Source organism: Podarcis tiliguerta (assembly GCF_965153285.1).
Source record: "Podarcis tiliguerta genome assembly, chromosome: 8".
In the NCBI taxonomy this organism is placed as follows: Eukaryota; Metazoa; Chordata; class Lepidosauria; order Squamata; family Lacertidae; genus Podarcis; species Podarcis tiliguerta.
Window position 1 is genome coordinate 86,338,413 of NC_139541.1, and position 20,182 is coordinate 86,358,594.

At 50.0% G+C, this 20,182-nt stretch overlaps 2 protein-coding genes across 10 annotated transcripts; one reads left to right on the forward strand and one right to left on the reverse strand.

Moving 5' to 3' along the window:
• The first annotated feature begins 1,536 nt into the window (after positions 1 to 1,536).
• LOC310684263 (NTPase KAP family P-loop domain-containing protein 1-like) lies at positions 1,537 to 10,852 on the forward strand. Of its 2 annotated transcripts, XM_083455097.1 has the most exons (5): positions 1,537 to 1,614; positions 4,119 to 4,192; positions 5,710 to 5,841; positions 8,028 to 9,823; positions 10,389 to 10,852. In XM_083455097.1, the coding sequence occupies exons 2-5, from the start codon at positions 4,174 to 4,176 to the stop codon at positions 10,710 to 10,712; spliced, it is 2,271 nt and encodes a 756-aa protein (XP_083311223.1). In that variant the 5' UTR covers positions 1,537 to 1,614; positions 4,119 to 4,173; the 3' UTR covers positions 10,713 to 10,852. The 2 variants fall into 2 exon arrangements, with proteins under 2 accessions (XP_083311223.1, XP_083311222.1); XM_083455096.1 differs by having other exon boundaries at positions 1,551 to 1,614; positions 4,119 to 5,841.
• On the reverse strand, positions 10,800 to 18,721 carry LOC310684335 (NTPase KAP family P-loop domain-containing protein 1-like). Of its 8 annotated transcripts, none has more exons than XM_083455315.1 (5): positions 17,747 to 18,721; positions 15,859 to 15,969; positions 15,206 to 15,340; positions 11,178 to 13,671; positions 10,800 to 10,888 (listed from the first exon to the last, which is right to left on the reverse strand). In XM_083455315.1, the coding sequence occupies exons 2-4, from the start codon at positions 15,926 to 15,928 to the stop codon at positions 11,999 to 12,001; spliced, it is 1,878 nt and encodes a 625-aa protein (XP_083311441.1). In that variant the 5' UTR covers positions 15,929 to 15,969; positions 17,747 to 18,721; the 3' UTR covers positions 10,800 to 10,888; positions 11,178 to 11,998. The 8 variants fall into 8 exon arrangements, with proteins under 8 accessions (XP_083311441.1, XP_083311446.1, XP_083311442.1 ...); XM_083455320.1 differs by having other exon boundaries at positions 15,779 to 15,969; XM_083455316.1 differs by having other exon boundaries at positions 17,496 to 18,721.
• Between the last annotated feature and the right edge of the window lie 1,461 nt (positions 18,722 to 20,182).

A 20,182-nucleotide genomic window follows, 5' to 3' on the forward strand; every position in this document is an offset into this window, starting at 1 on the left:
CTTTCACTGCGCAGCGATCCCTCTTGCTGCTCTGGCTTCTGAGATTCAGAATATTTTTTTTCTTGTTTTCCTCCTCCAAAAACTAGGTGCTTCTTGTGGTCTGGTGCGTCTTATAGAGCGAAAAATATGGTAATCTGCATTTTGAGAGTCAGTTTGGCAGCTTGAAGCCTTTAAGCTGCTGCTTCTCCACTTAATATTTATGGTGTTAACTGAATAGACAAAATGAGACAACGGGAATTATCTTATTCCTTATTCCTGACTGCGCATCACTCCTGGATGTTTGAACAGCCCGATGTTTAGATACTGAAAATGGATTGTCATTACTGGGATACCATTTAACACTTCATCGTTCCTGGAGTGCTACTATCAGAAAGTGGCAGGTTGGGAAAAGCTCTTCCCTCCCTCGTGGCCCCGCAAAAGGAAAGAAAGGGAGATGGTGCTGTGCTAAAAATGTGTGTTTCTAAACACTACTGTTGATCACAAAGCAGCTGAAATAAAACTGCTTTTCCTTTGTGTGCATATTTGTTTTTACTTTTGGGAACATGGGTGGTAGATTTCACAAGGAGGCCCACAGCACCTTAAAGCCTTAGGCTTGGGTCCTAAGATAAATAGATGAAAGGGCAGTTCGTGGAAATGACATTTGCAGTTCCTTCTCTCCCCTCGCAACTGCAAAAAATGGGTTTGGGTCCTAAGATAATTTATGACAATTCATTGGGGAAGATGCTTAGCGGCAGAACGCCCTCCGTGGATGCAGAAGGTCGCAGGCTCGTTTCTCGGCAGGCCAGGACCTCCATGCACACTGCACAGGCCTGCACCCTGGGGCGGTGACTTCATTGCTGCAATGCCAAAGCAATGCGTTTGTTTTATATCCCTCTGTCAGGGGGGTCAGGCAGGCACGCGGGGTCTCATTATTTCTTAGGTAGGTTAAGTGGCGGTGATGGGCCCAAGGTCCCCCAATGAGCTTCATGGCCAAGTGGGGATCAGAACCTTGGTCTCCCAAGTCCTAGTTTGGACACTGTAATATTCATGATCCCCGACTTCTGCAGCCGCACTCACCAGCTTTCCACTTTCCCCAAGTCTTTGTATAATAAAAATTTATTATTTATACCCCACCCATCTGGCTGGGTTTCCCCACCCACTCTGAGCGGCTCCCAACAGAGTATTATTATTAATAATAAAGCGATAAAACATCAAATACTAAAAACTTCCCTAAACAAGGCTGCCTTCAGATGTCATCTAAAAGTCAGATAGTTGTTTATTTCCTTGATATCTGAAAGGAGGGCGTTCCACAGGTTGGGTGCCACCACCGAGAAGGCCCTCTGCCTGGTCCCCTGTAACCTCGCTTCTCACAATGAGGGAACCCCCAGAAAATCCTCAGAGCTGGATCCCAGGGTGGAGACGCTCCTTCAGGTATAACCCACCCCTCACCCATCCAAAGTTACGGACGGCGCGAGCTCAGCTCACCTCGCCTGAGAAATTCACCACCTTAAGTCTATAAAGGCGTAATGGGAATTGATAAGCCTTTCTGAAAAGGAGGAAGGCAAAGTTCGCGCTGGCAGAGGAGGCCTGCCGCAACCGGAACAGGGTGCTGAAGTTTCTGCGCGCTTCCTGCACGTAAGTAGACCACCTGCCCTTGCCTTCTCTGGGTGCTGCTGCTTTGCTGGCGAGGGAGAAGGATCCTGTTCTTGAACCTTGGCTCTCTGAATCATCCTTCTGCAAATACACCCCTTTGGGCTGAGTGGCGGCTGGCTGTGCCTATAAACCTTGCATTCACTTAGGGTTTACTGCTCACCAGCATGGCTCACGCAATCTCGGAAGTGATTCTTATTTTAGAATATTTTCTGCCCACGGTCACCTTCGAGCCATTTTTGCTGTTAATGTTGGGGAACAGGGTTTGTTAATGTGCCACCTGCACGGCGTACGCTGTGCGATTACACGACAAACTGCTTCGGGAAAAGAGAGGGAAAGTCTTTGCTTGCCAACTACCTACCTGCGACCTTTTGATGTGCCCCTCTTCTGCCAACTGCCTAACGGGTGTTTACAGTTTAAAATAAGGGCTTCCTCTCCACACATTTGGAACTTTTGGGGGGCGTGGCCCCCACCCCCAAAATATAGGGGGGCCCAGCACACACAAGCTGGTGCACCTGAAGTTAATAGATACATTACAGAGGGGGAAAGGGAGGCCGGGGTGGAGGAAAGCTAGAGGAATCCTTGATGATTACATAATTGTTAAAATGGCCAGGTGGAGCAGACACGGGTGGGAGGAGGTTCTGGGAGGGGAGAAGGCAAATGAGGCAGCCGATGAAGGAGACCTCGTCATCTGCCCCCCCCCCCCCTTTCTGCTGCAGCCAGGTGGAAAAGCTTGCAAGCTCATGTTGTGTCCCTTGTGTCAGAAACAGCCACCTGTAAGCTGGGCTTGTGAAGGTCTGCGTGTTTGCGTGCTGGCTCAGGGGAGAAAACCAAGACCCCAAGCAGCTTGCTAAGGGAAAGGCTTCCTTCCCCGGAACACTGGTTACATCATAACAATAACAATAACAATAATAATAAATTATTTATACCCCGCCCATATGGGCAGCTTCCAACAAAGTATTAAAATACAGTGGTCTGTTAAACATTAAAAGCTTCCCTAAATAGGGCTGTCTTCAGATGTCTTCTAAAAACCTATTCTTTTCTTTGACATCTGGTGGGAGGGTGTTCCACAGGGTGGGCGCCACTACCGAGAAGGCCCGCTGCCTTGTTCCCTGTAATCTCACTTCTCGCAGTGAGGGAACCGCCAGAAGGCCCTCGGCGCTGGACCTCAGTGTCTGGGCAGAATGGACAGTGTCCGGGGTGGAGACGCTCCTTCAGGTATACTGGGCCGAGGCCATTTAGGGCTTTAAAGGTCAGCACCAACCCTTTGAATTGTGCTCGGAAACGTACTGGGGGCCAGTGTAGGTCTTTCTACATATCTGGAATAGTTTAATTACCAGACTGGGTGCCAAGCAGCTTCTGTAGCTTGAAGCGGTGCCACCCAGAAAGCAGTGCTTTCGCTTCCAGGCTGCTGCAGGTTACAGATTTGACTTGTCCGTCGTCAGCTGATAATTCCAGAGCAGAGGAAGCTGGAGGGGGTTGTAGGCCGGCCTTTCCTAACCTGGCGCCTTGCAGATGTTCTGGAGCTGCAACGCACATCTGCCCCAGCCACCCTGGCTGTGCTCCCATCAACACCAGCATCACATGACTGCGCTTGCTGATGGGAGCCGTAGTCCAAAGCACCTGGAAGGCAAAGATCAGGTTGGAGTGTCCATTTCTTATGAGATGCAGTTGTGCAGGAATAGGGGCCAAAGGAAGATCAACTGAACAACAACAACAACAACAACAATTTATTTATTCCCCGCCCTTCCCAGTTCAAAAACCGGGCTCAGAACAGCTAACAGCAAATTTAAAACAATTAGAAAAGCAGAATAAAATACAATATAAAAACATGAATAACAATAAAATTCAGAAATCAATTTAGGGGAAATAAGCATTAGATATTTCCCAGGGCTAGCTGGCTGAATTGGTCCTACTTGGGCCAGCAAGGAGGCCAGGGGAGAATTAGCTGTGGGGTCTCAGAGCGGGTGATCTTCATAAAAGGGGAGGGGGAGGGAAGGAAGGGGAATAAAAGATCAGGCTGAATTCAAATTAAAGGCCAGGCGGAAAGCTCTGTCTTACAGGCCCTACGGAAGGAGGTTAAATCCTGCAGGGCTCTGGTCTCGTGGGACAGAGCATTCCACCAGGTCGGAGCCATCACTGATAAGGCCCTGGCCCTGGTGGAGGATAGTCTGACTTCCTTAGGGCCCGGGACCTCTAAACTCTGGTTATTCATGGACCTTAAGGTCCTCTGTGGGGCAGACCAGGAGAGGCGGTCCCGTAGAAGAAGAAAAAAAACCAGCTCTCCAATGCTATGCACTGAGGATCTCCACTGTACAGAGGATGAAGTCTTAATCCTCATTTTCTGATGGGGAACAGTCCTCGACGCCTTTCTTCCATCTATTTGCATGTGATGGGCTGCCAACCTTCCAGAGGCAAACTTTTGCAGATATTTCTTCCCAGGCCCAGGGATAGTTTGAAAAGCCTCCACATTTTCTCCCTCTTCTTAGCTACCAGCAGCTGTGGATCTTCAACCCTTTTCATACCCCGTGGCTGACAAAAGCGATGCTCTCCCTGACCAGAGGTAAGCGGAATAATTTGGTTTTAGGATGGGTGTACTTACCCGAAGGATTCAGAGGTTATTATCTCAGGATCATAGCCCAAGTTAGTAACCGTAAACCATTCCGTGAAGAAGGATGTCTGCTGCTGTGTAGATGTCTTCAGGAATATTGAACATCACTTCCCCACATGGCACCAGTTGCAAAGAAAGGAGAGGGAGCGAGATAGGATCACTTGGTGCTCACAGGCCTTGCCTCTCGGCCAGGTGGAATTCAGTACTAGTCGCATTGGCTGGTGTGCCCCTTTTTGTGTCAGCCACGTCTCCCCACTTCCTTAAAGGGTACATGAGTTTCCCCCTGGGTTTCTGCACTTGCTGCAGAGGGATGTGGGGGGCAGAGGGGGTTCGGCCACCTGGGAAGGGAGCCCATCTAAGAGAAGGATACCTCTGCTGCCTTGCGGAACAGCGTCAGGAGAGGAAAAGGCTCAGGAGTGAACCCTACACAAATCCGGAGTCCCTAAGGCGGTTGGATGGTGCCTTGTACACCTCCTTCCAAGACGCAGGTGGCGCTGTGGTCTAAACCACAGCCTCTTGGACTTGCTGATCAGAAGGTTGGCAGTTCGAATCCCTGCGACGGGGTGAGCTCCCGTTGCTTGGTCCCTGCTCCTGCCAACCTAGCAGTTCGAAAGCACGTCAAAGTGCAAGTAGATAAGTAGGTACCGCTCCGGCGGGAAGGTAAACGGCGTTTCCGTATGCTGCTCTGGTTCGCCAGAAGCAGCTTAGTCATGCTCGCCACATGACCTGGAAGCTGTACGCCGGCTCCCTCGGCCAGTAAAGCGAGATGAGCGCCGCAACCCCAGAGTCGGCCACGACTGGACCTAACAGTCAGGGGTCCCTTTACCTTTACACCTCCTCCCAGCAACTCCTGCAGCCAAGCTGGTGCCAAATGTCTTGCTCTGCTTTCCTTCGGCCGAGGAGGGTGGGCTTTGTCATCTGGGCAGCCCAGGACCTCCCTACACAGTGCCCAAGCTTGCGCCCCAGGGAGGATGCCAACACAGCCGTTTGACTTCACCCCCGGAAGCGCACTCTGTTCTCTCTTGAGACAGATGGATGCCAACAAGTTTTCCCCAAGGGAGTGCAGCAAGGAAAAGGGGACCTGCAGGTCCCCTGTTTTTTATACACTTCAAACCCCCCCCCACAAGCCCATCGGGACTGGGAAGTCGGAAAGCAGGGAGCCCAAAGAGCAGGTGGAGCCAGAGCCAAGGACCGGTGGAGCCAAGGAATACTAGTTTTGTCCGCATCCTCCTCTGTTGAGTTCCACCTGGTCTAAGGAGGAGGAAGGAGGTTGACAGCCAGGGCCACCAACAACTGCGTTAGTTGCAAATTGAAAGCAGGCAGCTGGGGCTGGCTGAAGACACCCTGAGGTGGGTGGGCCAGGGTCCCCGTTCACCCTAAAGGACCAGCCGCCGCTGATTCTCGCAGTGGCCACAGGCATCTGATGAGGGATTTGCCTTTTGGCTGCTCCCCTGCTCTTCCTTTTGCAGAGTTCCAGAACAAAGACGACGCCTACTGCTTCTCCTTAGCCAAGGCCCTCTACTGCGTGTCCTCCCCAGTGACGGTTGGGTTTTATGCGCCGTGGGGGCACTGCAAAGCCTTCCTCCTGGACAGGATCCGAGGTGAGCGCTCATAAGGTGAAGACCCATGCAAGGAAGGGCTCACAAAGGGCGGACCTTGGTAATAATCCAACCTCTCCTGGTGCTGGCTTTAGGTGTGAGGCTCTGGCAGGGTCCTAGAGCCTTCCTATCTCCTTCCCGAAGCCCAGTAAGTGCTTGTGGGAATGTTCAGGGAGCCAGGAGAGGATATATTGTTATACCCTTCCTAACTTGCGCTAGCAAGTTCCTTTACTTAGCAGTTTCACATTCCCCTTTTAAACACACAGCAGGCAGCTGGTTGCAGGCTTGTCTAAGCCTCTCACTATTAGGTTCCTGGTAAGTTCCCTTACCAGCTCCTGCCATAGCTGTCAACTTTTCCCTTTTCTTGCGAGGAATCCTATTCAGAATAAGGGAATTTTCCTTTAAAAAGGGGGAAAGTTGACAGCTATGGCTCCTGCCAACCTAGCAGTTCAAAAGCACATCAAAGTGCAAGTAGATAAGTAGGTACAGCTCCGGTGGGAAGGTAAATGGCATTTCTGTGCACTGCTCTGGTTTGCCGGAAGTGGCTTAGTCCTGCGGGCCGCATGACCCGGAAAAACTGTCTGCAGACAAATGTCGGCTCCCTTGACCAGTAAAACGAGATGAGCGCCACAACCCCAGAGTCGTTCGTGACTGGACTTAACTGTCAGGGGTCCTTTACCTTTACCTTTAAGTTCCATTATATCCCTCTTAAAGAATAAACACATGACAATCTTATTTAAAGTCAATAAAAGAAGTTTACTCACAGCATCATTAGTTCACAGTTGGATCCCTGAGGCAGACTTAGTTACAAAGTATATACAGTGGTACCTCGGGTTAAGAACTTAATTCATTCCGGAGGTTCATTCTTAACCTGAAACTGTTCTTAACCTGAAGCACCACTTTAGCTAATGGGGCCTCCTGCTGCTGCTGCACCGCCGGAGCACGATTTCTGTTCTCATCCTGAAGCAAAGTTCTAAATCCGAGGTACTATTTCAGGGTTAGCGGAGTCTGTAACCTGAAGCGTCTGTAACCCAAGGTACCACTGTACATGTGGATCTATCCCATATGGGGATAATCCCGGGCTTTGAGAAGGCAGCCCCCACGGCTGTATGCTTGGTGTGACCGCTCTGTTCACACTGCCCTAAATCCGCCTTTGGTGCTTGTTCACAGAATGCAAGTGTAGCCTGTGGAACTCATTCATACTGGATGAGGTGATGGCTAAGAAGAGAAGGAGTGGCTTTATGAAGGTGGGGGATGAGTTAAATACTGTGGAGGGCAGGGCTATCGAGGGCTATGTGTCAGGAGAGCAAAACATGTTTATCTCCATTTCCAGAGATGCCCCTGCAAAGTAAGTGGCACATGCTGATTTTCAGCATTTGTTTTTCTTGACGTAGAATTTGAGTTTCACTGGTGCAATGCTTGGATTTCGTTTATTTGCTGCACCAAGTAGCTTTTTCACTGTTCTCGCTTTCCCCTACCGGAGGCAAAACACACTGCTTAGAGAGATGGAAAGCATTTAGAGAATAATGTTTTAAATAAATAGCATGTAACTCTCAGAAAATAAAGCAACGAAACAATTTACAGATGAGCTTGAAATCACACCAAAGGGTGAGAGTGTACGGTTTATTCAAGCATGACGTGTAAGAGTCCTTGCAGAATGGGAACATATGAGCCGCCCTGCAGCTGCGTTAGACTAAAGTCCAGCATCTTTTTGCAGAGTAATTTTTTTTTGTTTTCTTTAAATATTCTTTTCCAACAAACCATAATAAAACTATACAGTCCAGCATCTTGTTCTCACAGTGGCCAACCAGATGCCTCAAGAGAAAGCCCAAGGGCACAAGTGCTCCAGCACTTTCCCCGCCTGCAATTCTCTGCCTTAACCTCCAAAAATTGTCTAATCCCGGTTTAAAACCTTTTAAATGAAAATTGGGTTTTACCATAGAGCAGGTGTCAGGCGAGTCTCTCTGAGAAGGCTATTCCAAATGTGAGGTGCCACCACCAAGAAGGCCCTCTCCTTTGTTGCCTCAATTCACTTGGAGGTCGCACACGGAGTGAGGACTCCAGAGGGGATCTTACAGTTTGGGTAGTTAATCAAAGTATTGTATGATCACCAGAAACCAGGGCAGACCCTGGTCGGCTGGGATACAGTAGACTCAGTCTCTGGTCTGGCTCTCTTCCTTTCCCTCTAGAATACATGCGTCTTCAGTCACAGAAAAAAGACCAGCAGGAATTCCAGCGGACGGGACTGAAACAGCGAGGGACTTCTGGGTGGGATCTGGTCTCCGTCGTCTTCCTCATGATCTTCTACCACCCCGTCCTGACACTACAACACCGGCAGAGGAAAAACGTCCAGCACATCTTCATTCATTTCAGCGCCTGGGAATATGCCGGGAGTGACCAGCTCTGGGCAGGTCTGATCACTGCCCTGTGCGACGGCATCGAGAGCCACTTTGGCCTTGTCCCCGTGAGCGTCTACAGAGCTGTGGGCAGGAAGTGCGGCCTTGTCGAGGCCCCTCTGCGCCAGGAGTGGATCAGCAAGAAGTACCTCTGCCTGCCGCTGTGGGCTGCCATCCTCTTGGTGGTGGTCGTGGCTGTCGGGGTCGCGGCCCTCATCTTTGTTTTCGGCATTCCCACTGGCAACGCTTCCGGGGACGCCATCGCTGTTGTCGAGGGCCTTGGGGCCACAGCGGTTGGGATCACGGCCGCGGCATCCGTCCGGATGGCTGTCCTGGTGGTACGGAACGTCATCGTCACCCAGAAGGCCCAGCTGGAGAGGCAGATGAACCGAACGGACCTCAGCGCCCAGCTGGGCTTCATGAGCAACGTCAAGAGGGAGGTGAAGATCATTGCCAAGTTCCTGAAGTTCATGGAGATCTTCCAGCGGAGGAAGCTCAGGGTGGTGCTGGAGATCACCGGCTTGGACAATTGCAGCCCCGACAAAGTGGTGGGCGTCCTCGACGCCATGAACATCCTCCTCTCGGACTACGAGGCGCCCTTCGTCTCCATCCTGGTGGCCGACCCCAGCGTGATCGTGGACTGCGTGGAGAACTCCTTGTACATGAAAGGCATGGCCAACAACGGCTACGAGTTCTTGAACCGCATCATCACCCTCCCGTTCTCGGTCCCCAAGATGGACACCCACACCAAGATGCAGCTGGTGAAGTCTGCCGTCGACTGGAGGGAGGAGCAGGAGAAAAGCCTGGAGGACGAGGAGGGAGAAGCGGACTTTCCGCAGGAAAACCAGAGGAGGCTGAATGCTGGGTCGCCCTTGTGTTACGATTCCACCAGCCGGAAGGCCCCAGAGCGACACGCCGATGGCAGCCGGGTGCCTCTGGTTGTCGTGAGTCCCAGACTGGAGGCGCCTCCCAAAAAAAGGTGCAAGAAAGGCTTCAAAGCCAAGGACCTGATCCAGGAGGCCTTTGAGTTCCTGCTGGACGACAGCATGAAGGAGTACATGACGGACAACATGGTGCAGATGAGACGGATCATCAACACCATCTCCGTCACCGTGCGCCTCATGGCGACGGAGGTCCCCCGGGAGAAGCTGTGCCCGCACAAAGTGGCCTCCTGGGTGCTCCTGGCCAGCCAGTGGCCTTGCCGGCTGAGCTGGATCTTGCAGTGCATTGAGGACGATGAGCAGGTGGGCCGGCTGGGCCTGGGCCAAGGCTGCCAGCTGGCCCCCCACCACTTCCTGTGGGAGGTGTACGAGAAGTACATGGAGGAGCTCGACATGCTCAAGGGCCAGCTGGAGAAGCTCTTGGAACTGGACGGGGACCCCGAGCTCTTCCACAGCTTCCTGTGCCACAGGTTCCAGGTGAAGGACGCCAGCTTCTTCCTGCCTTACACGGTCAACCTGGACTCCTCCTTGAAGAGGCACATGGAGCTGCTCCGGGGCAGCCGCAGCCTGAAGCGAAGCACCAAGAGGGGCCACGGGCTCTCCAGATGCGTTCTGCTGGGGCTGTCGGTGGACGAGGTCTGCAAGGAGGTAGGAGAGCACTTCAGCTTGGAAGCAGGTGGAGGAAAGAGGAGGCTGCCCAAGCAGGAAGGAAGTATATAGTGTTAGGGCTTCCTGCCACGGCAAACAAAGGAAGCGATGCCACAGAGTTCTTCTCTCTAGCAAATTTCACAGGAAAGCTCTGTGAGCCTCATTCTTTTCATGTGCCTGTTTGGCAAAACAAGGATTGCTGGTTCGACTGCAATAATGTCCCGCAGATCTATCCCAACCTACCACTAGGAATACACTCTAGAGAAGTATCCCTTGTTTTGTACCTCAGCTGTTTTTCCCTGGCTGGGATTTGGCCTTCAACTCTGCTTATGCCTCTTGCCTGTCTGGATGGAGACACTAGCCTATTTGCATAAAATTTACATTGGTTGCCCCGCCCACTTATTGCCTCTGGCCCCACCCACCACGGTCATGTGACCTTTGGAAGGTTGCCCAACAGGGAATATGGCCCCTAAACAGAAAAACGTCACCTTGCCTTCCCTTTGTGTGGGACAGTGCTGAGGGACGTGATTGTGAGTTTCCACCTCTGCTTTTTGTTCTTTTCCAGATGGACCAACTTGGCTTGAAAGGGGAAAATTCCCAGCGGTACAAGGAGAGGTTGAGGCAGCACCATCTGAACGGACGCGCCCTGGCCTACAGCGACAGGAACGAAATCAGAGATGCCCTTGGCATGGGTCTTGGGGAATGGGTGACCTTCAGTGCGTATTTCCTTGGGCCAGGGCCCTCTCAGGCCCCTTCGACATCGTCTCCCATGGTGATGCTCGGAAAGAAGACCTACTTAGGCGTGCAAGAGGCCACGCCGAGAGGAAGCACCTGGTCCCTGAACTTTTCCAGGGAAAATAACCAGCTCAACCAGGTTCTGTGCACCTGAGGCGTGCTGGAAATTGCGACTGGAATCTGGAGCAAGAGATGGACTTGATACAGCCACTTCAACGTTTATTTATTTCTTATAGAAAGGAAGCGCTGTGGTCCCTAACTCCAGAAATAAAAGTTCAGCAACTCTGCCTGAAATCCTCAGGTCACTGGTGTGATTTATTTACCCATAATCTGCATAAGATGTTGTTGTTTAGTCGTTTAGTCGTGTCCACCTCTTTGTGACCCCCTGGACCAGAGCACGCCAGGCATGCCTGTCTTCCACTGCCACCCGCAGTTTGGTCAAACTCATGCTGGTAGCTTCGAGAACACTGTCTAACCATCTCGTCCTCTGCCGTCCCCTTCTCCTTGTGCCCTCCATCTTTCCCAACATCAGGGCCTTTTCCAGGGAGTCTTCTCTTCTCATGAGGTGGCCAAAGTATTGGAGCCTCAGCTTCACGATCTTATCTTATGCAGACATCACCTGCATAAGATACAATCTATTTAATCAGTTGGAAGATTCAGGATAAGCCAAAGAATGTAATTCACAAGGTGAATTGCTTTGAGGGGGGGGGGTTTGAGGGGGTTGAAACTAGGCAGTATATACATTAAATCAGTGCTTTTTTCCCTTAAAAAATGTTTAGGGGTACTCTTGTTTTCCTACTCATATTGAAATATTTTCCCTCAATTAGGCCAAACTTAGATCCACAAAATGTTTAGGGGTATGTGTACCCCTGTGTCCCCCCCCCCAGAAAAAAAAGCACTACATAAAATACATAAATAAACTATGGCATTTGATCCCACAAGCGGGAGCGATGGCCACAAACTTGGATGCCTTTAAAAAGAAGGACAAGGTGACACACCTGTGAACCTGGGTGTATGGGAGAGACGCCAAAGTCAGACTGTGGTTTTTGTGTAACACTGAAAAAGAGGCTCAAGAGCTGAGATTCTGGGAGCTGTAGAATGAGGCGGTGGCGAAAATGGTCCAAACCCATGAAATGACCAGAGTAAATGACAGACAAAATAATCTAATGTTTTCATAAGACATAATTTAATTTGGAGGTGAGATTGGTATCTGTCACAAATGCATATCATATACAGCACACTTCATTCCTCTCTTCCTGTCCCATACAGGCTTTCTTAAAAAAACCACACACACACCCCAATATCTGCAGTGAAATGTGGTTGAAACCACCAGATCTCAGCGTTGTAGTCCGAAACATCTGAGGGGTGCTAGGCTAGTGAAGGGTGTTTAGGAGCCTTTTTAAAATTATTATCTTTCTGCCGCAATGAGCAGCTCTGGAGTTATCCTTCACCTTCCAACCCAGCACTTTTCTCCGGAGATGGTGACTCACCCTCCCTGTTTTTCCTCCGGACTATGTGATTCAGGCCCCGCTGCAACTCAAACTGCCTCTTCAGAGAGAAGTCTAAATTGATGAGGAAGTTGGAAAAATACCTGGCCCGCCCCACCGTAAAATGGCTCTTCTGCAAGAAGGTTCGGAAAAGGTCAGGGTCCCCATCGAGCTCTAAAAGTTTTCTGACATCGTTCTTAATCTTGTCCAGCTCCAAAGCATTGTCCTCATAAAAGGGCAACAAGGCCTTGCTGTCTCTTTCAGAGGCTTTGCCCGGCAGATCTCCTCCTCCACCTCTGCCATGGCCTTGCTTCAGCTGCGAGCCCCTGGCCCGGCTTTCAATGAGCTTCTCCTCCTGCTGCTGGTCTTCTGCACACTGCAAAATCCAGCTCAGGCGGCAAGGCCAAAAATGGGCAAGGATAACCCAATCGACCACCTCTTTGGTCACCAACCTGCCATCTTCCCTACTGACATTCAGTCCGGATTGGGGCTTATATCCTAGGTCAAGCATGGACCTAATGGTCAGCACTGTGTTGACGACCCGGTTCATTTGGACAAAATTTCCTGGGACGTAGTCTTCAAAATTCTCATGGCTCAGGTCTTGGAAGATGTGCTGGACTTCCTCTGTGGCCAACGAGCCCGGGGCTTCTTTGACCCCTTTGCTGTTCTGCTTGCGAGCCCATGTTTCCGGATTAGTAGCACAATCCTGCCCCCGTTTCCTTTTACCGTTCAGAATCCCTGCGAGCATCTGCCTCTTGCCCTTGCAGCTCATCCGGGGCAGGGAGAAGGGGAGAGAGATGATTCGATTTAAGTACAAGTAGCCATTGCTGCAGGTGGACTTCGACGTCTGAATGCTGTCCACCAGGATTCCTGGGTCAGCGACCAAGATGGTGATATAAGGAGCGTCTTCGTCTGAAAGGAGGATTTTGATGGCGTCTAGGACGGCCACCACTTTGTCCGGAGTGCAGAGGTCTAAATTGATGATCTTCAGAACCACCCGGATCTCTCGGTCCTCCTCAAACGCCATGAATTGTAGGAAATGAGTGATTGTTTTCACCTCTTTCTTCACAAAGTGCATGAAGCCCAGCTGGTCCTTGGCGTTCATTTTCGCCTGGAGTTTCTTTTTCAGGGTGAAGAAAATGTTTCTCGTGCAGCGCATAAAAGGCAGAGTGGATGCGCCCAGCACTACTGTTGTTGTGTATGCCACGCTTTCCCATAAACCGCCGCCCGATTTCAGCCTCGTCAGCACCGTGCTCAGAAACAATCCAAGGAACAGACACAAGAGGCCAAACCAGAAGAGCTTGCTCCATCCTTTCAAAGCCCATTTCTTTTTCCGCACAACTGGCTCTTCCTTGAATTTCACACCAAAGGACCGAAAAGTGCTGAACAGGATCCTGTAATTGCCTTCGATTTCATCCAGCAGTGTTGTGATGATGCCGGCCCAGGTATGATCGCATCCTGCGTATTCCCAGGCATTGAAGTTGATGAAGATATAGTGGATGCCTTCAGGCTTTGCTGAGCGCAGAAGGGGGTGCGCAAAGATGATGTGCCAGAGGAACAAAAGCAGGGAGTACGTGGTCCTTGCAGCTTCGCTTCCGTTTTGTTTGCTTCGCCAGCGCATGTGATCTGCAACCGAGAGCATCACATTGGAAGATTCCAGACAGAATAAACGAAAGTCCTCCTTCACGCGGCACATAGTTAAACTATGGAACTCACTGGACTAGATGGGTGTTGCTCTGATCCAGCAGACTCTGCTTAAGTTCTTAGGAAATAATTTAATTTTTTTTAAAAAAAATCCTTCCAGTAGCACCTTAGAGACCAACTAAGTTTGTTATTGGTATGAGCTTTCATGGGCATGCTATGGTATCTGAAGAAGTGTGCATGCACACAAAAGCTCATACCAATAACAAACTTAGCTGGTCTCTAAGGTGCTACTGGAAGGATTTTTAAAAATAAAATTTAATTATATAATTTTCTTTTGACTACGGTAGACCAACATGGCTACCTATCTGTAACTAGGTTCTTATGTATTGTGCTCACACCAGTTCCCAATTCATCAGCATGCTGCTGCAGACCACGCTCTCAGGATATGAGGTCCACCTGAACAGATCCTCCTCAACGAATCTTTTCTCTCCCAGCCCTACCTAGAGCTTCTGGGGATTAAACCCAGGGGCCTCCACTCTGACCCTGAGCTGCAGCCCTCCTGACACAGTCTGCATGCCTTTCCTTGCATCCCTGCAAGTACAAAGGACTAGACAACTCAGGAAAGATGTCTTGGCTATCCCAGTGGGCACCCTCCTGTCTCAAGAGACATTGGGGTGCATCTCCGGGGGTGAAGCAGCACTGAAATGACCTCCCAGGACACAAACCCGGGCAGTGTGTCTGGAGGTCCTGGGCTGCCCAGACAACAAGACCCTGGAAGTCAGTGCCTAATAATAATAATAATAATAATAATAATAATAATAATAATATATTTATTCCCCGCCCATCTGGCTGTGTTTCCCCAGCCACTCTGGGTGGCTTCCAACAGAAGGTTAAAAATACATTAAAACATCAGTCATTAAAAACTTCCCTAAACAGGGCTACCTTCAGATGTCTTCTAAACGTCAGATAGTTGTTTATTTCTTTGGCATCTGATGGGAGGGCGTTCCACAGGGTGGGTGTCACTACCAACAAGGCCCTCTGTCTGGGTCCCTGTAACTTGGCTTCTTGCAGCAAGGGAACTGCCAGAAGGCCCTCGGCGCTGGAGCTCAGTGTCCAGGCAGAAAGATGGAGGTGAGACACTCCTTCAGGTATACTGGACCAAGGCCATTTAGGGCTTTCAAGGTCAGCACCAACACTCTGAATTGTGCTTGGAAACGTACTGGGAGCCAGTGTAGGTCTTTCAAGACGTGTTATGTGGTCTCGGCAGCTGCTCCCAGTCACCAGTCTAGCTGCCACATTCTGGATTAGTTGTCGTTTCTGGGTTACCTTCAAAGGTAGCCCCACACAGAGCGCATGCAGTAGTCCAAGCCGGAGATAACTGGAGCATGTACCACTCTGGTGAGACAGGTGGAGCTGGTAGACAGTGAACGACCCTTTCGCTGTTGTATAATTAAATACGCTCTGAAGTCTCTCTTTTATCTGTGATGACTCATGTTTGGGGGATGGTGGCCCTTACCTTCAATTTCACACAAGAGCCTTTTCTTGCCTCTCCCCCAGGGTGCGTAGAGTCCCACTGCCACAGGCAGGGCAATATGGTGCAGAGTCTCAGCCAAGGCTTGGCAGTAAATGGTTTCATTTGTTCCTGGTTCCTCTGTAAAAAAAAATAGAAGGAAATCAAAATGATTAAAAAAAAATAAAAATCACCAGACTATGAGGACCAACCAGGGACGCGGGTGGCGCTGTGGGTAAAACCTCAGTGCCTAGGACTTGCCAATCGTATGGTCGGCGGTTCGAATCCCCGCGGCGGGGTGAGCTCCCGTCTTTCGGTCCCAGCTCCTGCCCACCTAGCAGTTCGAAAGCACCCCCGGGGGCAAGTAGATAAATAGGGACCACTTTATAGCGGGAAGGTAAACGGCGTTTCCATGTGCTGCTCTGGTGCCGGTTCGCCAGAGCAGCTTCGTCACGCTGGCCACGTGATCCGGAAGTGTCTGCAGACAGCGCCGGCTCACGGCCTCTAGAGCGAGATGAGCACGCCACCCCAGAGTCGGTCACGACTGGCCCATACGGGCAGGGGTACCTTAACCTTTACCTTTATGAGGACCAGCAGCAAGTAGAACCGGAGAAGAGAACTGAAATCTAAGATGCTGATTTGGAAACTACCTTACACACCCCGATTTTCTTTATCCGGAGGTGCCTCTCCCTTCTGCTGGAGTGAAATGTAGATGGGCTTACTCATCATCGTGGCGTTTAAAAAGTCCCCAATCCACAGGCTGCTTAACTCTGCCAAAGAAGGGTAGGATAATGAGTAGAGTCCTGTCCCCACCCCTTGGCACTGGTAGGGTGGCGGGCAGAGAGGTCAACAGAAGTGGCACCAGAACCGAAGATGGCGCAGGAACAGCCAGCTAATTCTGGTTTGCCCCCATCTTCCTCCCTGATGAATGCTAGGAGGGCAACACTGAGATGAAGGAGGCACAAGCTCAACTCCCTGTGCCATGGCTACCATCGTTGCTTCCTAGCCATATTTGCTTCTGGGCAAGTTTTAGGTGCCTATTAACAAATAGTTCCCATAAATTTTCACATTGTACCGCTCGGTGTTTTGATTCTGGATTTTTTATTTGACACCACAGGCAACTCCCTGTTTATGTGGGGGTTGCGTTCCGAGGCACCGCACCTTTAAGTGAAATTGCATATATCGGAAACACCATTGAGAAAACCTGCAAACACCCTCTAAGCCACTGGACTCGCTTGAAAAAAAACCTTACAAAAATTGAAAACCCCATACCACAATTGCTCTCTCCAAACCTCCTCACTCAAACTCCAACCCTCCCCAGGCCTCAAAGGTTGGTGCAAAGGCTAGAGGCTGTTTTCGTGCCCTTTTTCGTGCTCTTTTAGGGCTGTTTTTGCCAATATCCATGCCTCTTCCAGGTTCGTGGCGATGCAGTCACACGTGGCTTGAGTGCATGTAAGCAAGGGAGTTAGTTGCCTGTCTGCATTTTTGCTTTATTTGCCTTCTAGCCCTGTGATTTTTATGGCTTTTGCTTTGTACAATGCTTAGAGGTGGTTGTTGTTGTTGTTTTAAAAAAGATATCAGACATCCTCTAAAATGGATAAGATAAATGAATAAAAATGGCTGAGCTGAATGGGCATGTAAAAGCTGGAGGTGACAATGTGCTCATGTCCGTGTGGGCACGCGTGTGTGATGCTGCATCCTTCACTGCTGATGTGCGCAGAACAATGAACCGAAAGAAAAAGTAGCAGTCGCCATAAGGAGCTCAAGGCCACACACGTTTAGGCAGAGCAAACGATGCCACGCTGGCCGAGTAGTAGGAACTAGAGCAGGCTTAGCCAAACTCGGCCCTTCAGATGTTTTGAGACTACAAATCCAATCATCCCTGTTAGCTAGGGATGACGGGAGTTGTAGTCTCAACACATCTGGAGGGCCGAGTTTGCCTATGCCTGAACTAGAGACAGCTGGAAAAGAAATGAGATCTAGCCAGAATTGTCGTTAGTACAAGGAAGACAGATAGCCCCTCCTGCAAGTAAAAATCTGCTTCTTTTAAAATGGGTATAAAAATCCCTGGATCCCTTTGTTTGGGGTCCTGTCTATTATTATTATTATTATTATTATTATTATTATTATTATTATTTATTGCTAGCTAGCTTTCCAGATCGTTAGTAGCTGGACCTCTAGGCTTGAGCATGGAATAAACTGGCAATTCCTGTTTGCTTTGCTTTTCTGCACCTCGCCTCTTGAGTTTCGGCCTCAGGAAAGACAAGGTCAACCTTTTTCTCACCGCACCACCCACCAGATGTTCCAGCTGCTGCCTCGCACCCCCTTCATCGCCTCCTAGGAGACCCTCCCTCTTGGCCGCAAGTCGGGGCAGCAGAGTTTCCTGCCAGGTTCAATCCTGCGCATCTCCAGATAGGGCTGGCAAAAGGTGTCTGTCCGAAACCCAAGAGAGCCACCCCCAGCTGGTCTTTGAAGGCGACGCTGAGCCAGATGGACCAACAGGCCTGGACTCAGTGTGAGGCAGCGGGCAACCTCCTGAATTCTTACCTAGGTGGCTGTCCACGTAATTTCTGAAGTAGAGGAACCAAACAGGGAGTGGCAGTTGGAGCAGCAGAGATGACCATCGATGCTTCCTAGAATGTCCCTTTTCTCCAGCTTATATCAGGGTCAACAGAGGAATGAGTGGCGGGTCAGCTAAGAGCATGCAGGCATGTGTGTGCGTGTGTGTGTTGGGGGTTGACTGAAGGGCAGAGTGTTTGAGGACCGGGACATTCACAGGGAAACCAAAATGCTTGTTTACAAAGCTATTGTACTACCAACCTTACTGTATGCTTGTGAAACATGGACCACTTATAAACGCCATCTCCAGCTTCTCAAAATATTCCATCAACAGGGTCACAGAAAAATTGTACACATCACTTGGGAAGACAGGCGAACTAATACCAGTGTACTAGAAGAAGCAAGGATCACCAGTGTTGAAGCAATGATTCTTCAACATCAACTTCGTTGGATTGGTCATGTTGTGCGGATGCCTGACGATCGTCTTCCAAAGCAACTACTCTATTCCGAACTTAAAAATGGAAAGCGTAATGCTGATGGTCAACAAAAGAGGTTTAAAGACTGTCTCAAGGCAAATCTTTAAAAAGTAGTATAAACACTGACAACTGGGAAACACTGGCCTGCGAGCGCTCCAGCTGGAGAACAGCCTTGACCAAAGGTGTCGTGGGATTTGAAGACACTCGAACTCAGGATGCAAGGGAGAAACACGCTAAGAGGAAGGCACGCTTGGCAAATCCACACCATGATCAACTCCCACCCGGAAACCTATGTCCCCACTGTGGAAGGACGTGTGGATCCAGAATTGGCCTCCACAGTCACTTACGGACTCAGTTTTAAAACCGTGTTCATAGAAGACAATCTTACGCTGCTACGAGGGATTGCCAAAGAAAGATGTTGGGGATAAGGCGCATGAGCCTTAGACCTGCTGAATTCGCTAAGGATCAATCAAATTTACGAGAAAGGATATTAAACATAGTGTGAAGTTTAGGTGCAGTGCCATCAGTATCCTGGTAGCATCCAACTGCGAGCCAGCTGCATTTGATTCGGTGATTAAACCTCAACAGTTTCTTGAGCACCCCTAAAGTCAGAAGGAAATGGAAGCATTTGTTGAAATGTAGCCTTCTTAGACTTTACCGATTGGTAGGGTGAGCGTTGCTCCCAGAGCAGGGAGGAAGGAATCAAATGACACCGAGGTTGGTTCAGAGAAAGAGTTTATTCTGCTCTCCGGATAGCAGAAGGCACTGCGTGATAGGTTCACAGTTAGCACAAAAGCAAGAGAAATTTCACACAGTATATATATCCTCCAGGCACCCTCTCCCCCCTTCCCTAGAAATCCAGCCTTGTACATTCATACACGTAAGTTGACATCCATGACCATAAACGGATGTTCCTGTTCCTGTACTCTTATCTTGGGGTTAGGACGATCACTCAGCTATAGGAGTTTCCCTTGACGCCATCTCTATCTCCAGCCGTGGGGTCTGACAGACCCTGTCTTGCAGAGTCGTCAGTGCGTCAGGATATTCACAACCTTCAAAATAAGATAAGCCCCAGCTCTGCCGTCCTGTCTCCACTTCGGAACTGACGAGGCCATCCATTAAGCGTCACGGACTGATAAAGGAGAGGGCCCCATTAGCTAAAGTGGTACCTTAGGTTAAGAACAGTTTCAGGTTACGAACGGACCTCCAGAACAAATTAAGTACTTAACCCGAGGTACCGCTATAAAAGGTGATGGTGTGCAGGCCTAACGGTCCAAGCTTCAAAATCAAATATTTCTGTCCCAAGGGGTGGAAATATACAACCTGATTGGAGCAAGGCAAAGGTCCTTCAAGAGGGGCCTAGACCCTCCACAAAAAGAGAAATAAGAGCTTTTCTGGGGGGACAGGGATATTGTCCTCAATTTATTCCTCCTTTTAGCCCCCCTGCTGCTCCTTGACATGACTGGGTGAAGAAAGACCAACCAGACAAGATCATTTGGAGGGACCAGTGCCAGGCAGCGTTGGGACATTGAAAAACAGCCCTAGATCCGGGGTCAGCAAGCTTTTCCAGCCGGGGGCCGGTCCACCGTCCCTCAGACCTTGTGGGGGGGCCAGATTATATTCCTATGCCCCACAAATAACCCAGAGATGCATTTTAAGTAAAAAGACACATTCTACTCATGTAAAAACACGCTGATTCCCGGACCGTCCGGGGGCCGCATTGGGCCACATCCGGCCCCCGGGCCTTAGGTTGCCTCCCCTGGCTAAATGGACCTTGGGGTCCCTTCCAACTTTAGGATTCTGCTCTTCATTTTGGAAGGCGGACAAGGAGCAAGAGCAACCTGCCGTCACAGAAGGAAGAGGACGGAGTCTTCATCTCCTTGGTTGCCCTTCTCTGGGAGGGTGGGCAGATTTTGAGGAGCAAAAACGAGGATGCAATGATGACTCT

Coding starts and splice junctions, on each gene's coding strand:
- LOC310684263 (XM_083455096.1), top strand. CDS start 5,664: ATGAGGGATTTGCCTTTTGGCTGCTCCCCTGCTCTTCCTTTTGCAGAG. Junction 5,842..8,027: donor CCTCCTGGACAGGATCCGAG/GTGAGCGCTCAT, acceptor CTTTCCCTCTAG/AATACATGCGTCTTCAGTCA. Junction 9,824..10,388: donor TGGACGAGGTCTGCAAGGAG/GTAGGAGAGCAC, acceptor GTTCTTTTCCAG/ATGGACCAACTTGGCTTGAA.
- LOC310684335 (XM_083455315.1), bottom strand. CDS start 15,928: ATGATGAGTAAGCCCATCTACATTTCACTCCAGCAGAAGGGAGAGGCA. Junction 15,341..15,858: donor TCCGGATAAAGAAAATCGGG/GTGTGTAAGGTA, acceptor TTTTTTTTACAG/AGGAACCAGGAACAAATGAA. Junction 13,672..15,205: donor GCTCTTGTGTGAAATTGAAG/GTAAGGGCCACC, acceptor TCTCGGTTGCAG/ATCACATGCGCTGGCGAAGC.